Below are 6,055 nucleotides of genomic sequence, written 5' to 3'. Positions count from 1 at the left end.
ATCAATAATGCTGTCTTCTGCACAATGTCTTTCCTGTGGCTGCTGTCCTGTGTTGCCTTCATTAGTGCAGCCTATGGTGAGGAAGATTTTATTTATTTTTATTTATTTTTTTAAGGTCATACTCATAGTTGCTGAAAAGATCAGTATAGTCACCAGCACCCTACAGTATGTTAAAAAAAATGTATTGTTTGCATTTACGAAACCATTGGTCAATTAGCCTATTTATATACTATAAAATTTCATTCAATTTTCATTCTTCTTTGATCTCCTGTTCTTCCTTTTTCTTTAGGCTGTGGTGTTCCGGCCATTCCTCCTGTTGTCAGTGGTTATGCCCGCATTGTGAATGGTGAGGAGGCAGTTCCTCACTCCTGGCCCTGGCAGGTCTCCTTGCAGGTATAATGTTAGTAGCTAATGGTAGATTATACTGCACAGTTTATACAAAATATAATTTGTTTCTCTCTCTCTCGCTGTCTCTTTCTTTTGCCAATGCGTTGTTTAAATTACAGGACTTCACTGGCTGGCACTTCTGCGGTGGCTCTCTGATCAGTGAGTACTGGGTTGTGACTGCTGCTCACTGCGGTGTGAGGTGAGACTAACTTAGACTAATCACAGTTAAATCATTACATTAACTATGCATGAATCTTGGGATAGACGTGGATTAATAAACCTCTCTTGCTTATGTCCAGAACTAGTCACCGTGTGATCCTGGGAGAGCATAACAAGGGAAGCGGTAACACTCAGGAGGACACGCAGACTATGAAAGTGTCAAAAGTGAGGCTTAAAACTTAAAACTTATTCCTCAATAACACGCAAGAGCTGGACACTTACATGTCCACTTAATAATCATTCAACATGATAATGCAACATGATAATGCTTTTTAGGTATACTAAACCTTTACTCTGTATTTATTTACTCATTATTTATTTACTGATTTTTCTCTGTTTTGACATGAAATTTATGATTTAATCACAATTACAGGTGTTCACCCACCCTCAGTGGAACTCCAATACCATCGAGAATGACATTGCCTTGATCAAGCTGACTTCCCCCGTCTCACTGAATGCCCAAGTGTCTCCTGTTTGTCTTGCTGAGACTTCAGACGAATTTGCTCCTGGCATGACCTGTGTGACTTCTGGCTGGGGAGTGACCAGACACAATGGTTGATTATCTATAACATCACAGTCTATTATACATACTTGTTTCTGGTTCTAGATCAATAGAAATATCTTTCAAAATTTGATATTCATTCAAGTGTAATGAATTCGAATATTTAGAATATATTTCTACAGCAAAATAATAATACAAATAACACATCATTATATTATTGAAATATATCTATAATGGTTATATAATTGATATAATGATAATAATAGATATGCCTATTGATCTCTAATTACATAATATACACTACCATTCAAAGGTTTGGGGTCAGTAAAATCTGTAATTTATTCCTGTGATGGCAAAGCTAGCAAAACAGTTGTGCTGCTTAATATTTTGGTGAAAACCGTGATACAAATTTTTTTGGATTCTTTGATGAATAGGAAGTTCAAACGAACAGCATTTATTTGAAATAGAAATGTTTCATGACATTATAAATGTCTTTACTGTCGCTTGTCCTTATTGAAGTATTAATTACTTCAAAAGAAAAGAAAAAAAATTCTTACTAACCCCAAACTTTTGAATAGCGTACATGTTTATAATATTTTTACAATACCTAACATGTTTTATGATATCTCTCTCTCTCTCTCTCTCTGTGTGTGTGTGTGTGTGTGTGTGTGTGTGTGTGTGTGTGTGTGTGTGTGTGTGTGTGTGTGTGTGTGTGTGTAGCTCTGTTCACCCCTAATGAGCTCCAGCAAGTTGCTCTGCCTCTGTTGTCCAACCAGGACTGTAAGAGCTACTGGGGAAGCAACATCCATGATGTCATGATTTGTGCTGGTGCTGCTGGTGCCTCCTCTTGCATGGTAAGACTATCTTCTCTTCCTCACTTCCTCAAGTTCTCATTATATAACTCTCTCACCATAACTCTCTTGTCCGTCTGTCTGTTTAGGGTGACTCTGGTGGTCCTCTGGTGTGTCAGAAGGGTGATGTCTGGACACTGGTGGGTATTGTGTCCTGGGGAAGCAGTCGTTGTGACACCAGTATGCCTGGTGTATACGCCCGTGTCACTGAGCTCCGCGACTGGGTGGATCAGATTCTGGCTTCCAACTAAACACACACAATGTATAGAGATTCCTTAACATTACTAAACAGCAGCTAACAAAACAATATCTATGACAGCCACTCAAGGCTGATGTTAAAACCATCTTAAAACCATCATCGTGGTCAAACTAATGCTATGAGAGGCTTATTGCTCTTATAGAATGTCTGTAATAGTTAAATAAATACATACAACATATCATTTTATAGTGGGTTTTTAAAAATAACCAACATTTAATTTCTCCAGTCTGGTTTTTTTTTCTTTTCTTTTTTAGACAGATTCTGCAAAATCTACACCGTGACAGTTACATATTTATTCATAAACGTTTCATCGTGTTAGAAATTAGCAAATGGGTACAATACTTTCCTGGAGAACACAAGATGGATTTTACTTGTCATACGCAGATTTGACAGAGGAGGGCGCTAAAGACTCACACAAAGCGTCATATTTACTAACTCAGTATATTTTTGGCAGATCACGCTACTTCTTTTCATCAATACAATCTCTGTTTTCTAGTATGCATGCATTGTTTTTAATTTCCATAAGGCAGTCTTTTGTTCCTACTTACTAGAGCTTTCAAATCTATCAAAGTGAGGATGGGCTTTATTATATTAGAAAAAATGTAATTCCCCTGTTATTCTGTGGTTATTTCAAACATAAACCTAACTGAAAGATGTTTTTGTCTATACATATTTTGGTGTGTTCAGGTTCAGTCTCAATCAGTCAGTTAAATATGAGGTAAAACGCCATGTAAGGTGTCTCCATGGCAACCTCCTGATCTTCCTTAAGACACATTTACAACAGTGGAGTGAGTTGTTTCAACAAAAGATAGAGAAGGGATGAGACAAATTATACAATAGGAGAAGCTCTCATCTTGCCTCTCTGCTAAGACTGATAAAAATACAATACCCCATTAACCACTTCTTAAATTCAAGCATAAATTGATTTGCTAAAAGCTTGGACTCTTCAGCTCTTGGTTAGACGTTGGTTGAATAACACTTAAAATTTTTACAACATGACTGTAGTTTCAAGGTGAATGTCGCCTCGAGGTGTCACTCTGAATCAGAACCGAGCAATTGTGGAGCTTTGCTTTTTATAGTTTGCTTGCGTCATCCACCTTTCATCTACCATCAGTTTTGTGTTCTTGCAAGGCTGATCAGACCAGAATTGAACATTTGAGATTAGTAGAAGGATCATGTGAGTTCAAGGCCACTGAGAACAGCTGGATTGACTGGAAGATAATATAGAATAACGCTTGCCGATTTCCCCTTAGGACCGACTCCAGTATTGAGAGGGTTCAGTGGATCACAGAGCATGGCAATAATATCTGTGGCTCTGCCTCTCCATAAACCTCTTGCAGTAAGAGATTCATGGGAGTATATTTTGTTTTTGGACATTGGTTGTTCGGACATTTCAAAGGAATTTCACAAATCCAATTCTCACAATCAAATAGAGGAAGTTTGAGTCACCTGTGGGAAAAAAGGTGATACTTTGTACATTTCAGAAAAGATTTTGATTTAAATTGCCTCAGTTGAGCACTAAATTAATGGTATCCCATTTCCAGTTTCTCTACAAGTATCTGCAAATGGGCACTAACAGTTAACAATTACAGTTAGACTATAACAATCAATATGCTCAATACATGCATATGCATTAAGAATCAGAAATAAATAGAATCCAGTCTCACAAAACATCTACAAAAAATCATATAATGGAAATAGATTATTTTAACTTGTTAATGCAATTCATAAATATACTATATTTCATTGTTAATTATATGTATAATTTATAATACCAAGATTAACTGAAATCGAAAAAAAATACTATCTGAGAAAGTAACGTTAACAAATGCTGTGTTAGTTGATGATGCCCAATGCATTAACCTCTGTTAACGAACTGAACCTTATTGTAAAGTGTTACCACCATTTCTTCTTTGAGATGTCCTGTCAAGAATGGATACAGAAAAGAAAAAAGAAAAAAAGATGCATTGCAAAAGATGAGGCAATACCTATAATTATCCTGGCACTGAGGTGCATATGAGCATCTTTCAGTTTTTTTCGATTGCTAAACGACAGTGGGCACAACTGGAGTCACATGTGCAAAACTCTAACTACAGTCTGCACAGCAGCAGTTCATGTGGACCAAACTCTAGTTCGTTTTTCATTGCTTGAACACAGTTTTCAAAACTCTACACACTTATCCCATGACTTTAACCACAACCTGCACAACACTGTGGATGTACAGCACTTTGTTCAAATGCTAACACACTGCTGTCAAAACTGTGAACCACACATTCAAAACAGAATAGATTTCAGCCTTGTGCCTTTCAAACACTGCTGATTGCAATTTCAGCTGAAAGGCTAAGCAGGTGTCTTGTTTATTTGATTATTTGTTCAAATTACAGTATGTACTTTTAGTTTCTACCTTTTTTTTTCTCATTACATGTAATTCCATAAATTACTACAGACTATTGAAGCAAACTGCTAATTTTCATTTACCTTAAAGAATTGTTATGTTCTAAAAATTTAAATAAATCATGTGAAAGAATGTCACTCTTTTCTTTGAAGAAAATATTACTTTGTATGAAGTCACTGAAATTGTTCAAACTGTAAAGATGAAAAGTTTGTATTTTCTGTATTGGTGTTTGATGCTAGTGTTTTTATTCTCAGTGTGTTCTGAGTGACAGTGTGTGTTATCTCAGTGAGGGTTGTGCATAGTGTTTGGCTGCACTCAGCCTGTATTTTTTAATACTTGTATTTCACATGATTAATGGCAGTGTAATTTCTTATTTTTGTGGTTAACCTCCGATATTGCTGTACATTTCTTTTTACAAATTATGAATCGTCCCCTTCAATGTCTCCCTTTTTTCACTGACCTTTCATTTCATTTATATCACTCAGTCTCAGCTCAATAGTCTCAGTCATTTCTTTACATCACTCTACATTTCTCTTTTTTCTTTTACCTCGTTTCTATCTCGGGTTTGAGACCTCCCTAATGTGTGCCATAATGAACTTGAGGTGCTCACTCGATCCTCTATGAACCAGATAGTTTTCATGTGTGCCTTCTGCCCACAGTTTGACAGAGAAGATCAAGACTGCCAACTGCCAAGTTAAAAAAAAAGTCAGTGTACTGAGAATTCCAGCCCAACTGGGATACAGGTGCTATGCTTTGATACTGCTTCTAACAACAGATGAGTTTTTTGTGTGTGTGTGTGTGTGTGTGTGTGTGTGTGTGTGTGTGTGTGTGTGTGTGTGTGTGTGTGTGTGTGTGTGTGTGTGTGTGTGTGTGTGTGTGTGTGTGTGTGTGTGTGTGTGTGTGTGTGAGTGTGTGTGTGTGTGTGTGTGTGTGTGTGTGTGTGTGTGTGTGTGTGTGTCTGCTTTAAAAACGGACTGTACTGTGCAACACAACCGCATTGGTCGTGTGGTTGCATAACCTCAGCAACATGCCACTTCAACAACCCTCAAAATGAGGAGTATGGAAACATCAATTATGTTGACAGCTCTTAACCTTATTCTAGGTATCAGAACACTATGAAAGGCAAATAGGAATAATGACAGAGATGAACACACACAAACCAACTCACAACTCAACAAAACAATTTTGGTTTCTGATTCTGGTTATTATACATAAACAAACTTGAACAGGAGTTTTCAAATTCTGTGTGCCAGAGAGTCCAGATAAACCCAATGGGATTAGAGAAGATGCTTTTTAAATCAAACACGACAATACAAAAATATTAAGTGTATGGCAGAAAGAGTGCAGGGAGAATGTTGTATAAAGAGGTAATTTGGAAACCTTGTTTGAAGGGAAGGCAGAGCATTCATCACACCCCCTCCCCGAAGTAGAGGTTCTAAACA

The 6,055-nt window shown here is 37.1% G+C and overlaps 1 protein-coding gene across 1 annotated transcript; it reads left to right on the top strand.

The window, feature by feature from the left end:
* Positions 1–2,869, top strand: ctrb.3 (chymotrypsinogen B, tandem duplicate 3). The gene is made up of 7 exons (XM_079867617.1): positions 1–76; positions 290–393; positions 507–586; positions 687–771; positions 980–1,160; positions 1,829–1,962; positions 2,049–2,869. Exons 1-7 carry the CDS (start codon positions 25–27, stop codon positions 2,208–2,210), a joined length of 798 nt encoding a protein of 265 aa, XP_079723743.1. The 5' UTR covers positions 1–24; the 3' UTR covers positions 2,211–2,869.
* Positions 2,870–6,055: the final 3,186 nt, after the last annotated feature.

The sequence above is a fragment of the Squalius cephalus genome (assembly GCF_949319135.1).
Source record: "Squalius cephalus genome assembly, chromosome: 3".
Lineage (NCBI taxonomy): Eukaryota > Metazoa > Chordata > Actinopteri > Cypriniformes > Leuciscidae > Squalius > Squalius cephalus.
The sequence above is the reverse complement of the archived record's forward strand: the minus strand, read 5'-3'. Positions and strand labels throughout refer to the sequence as shown.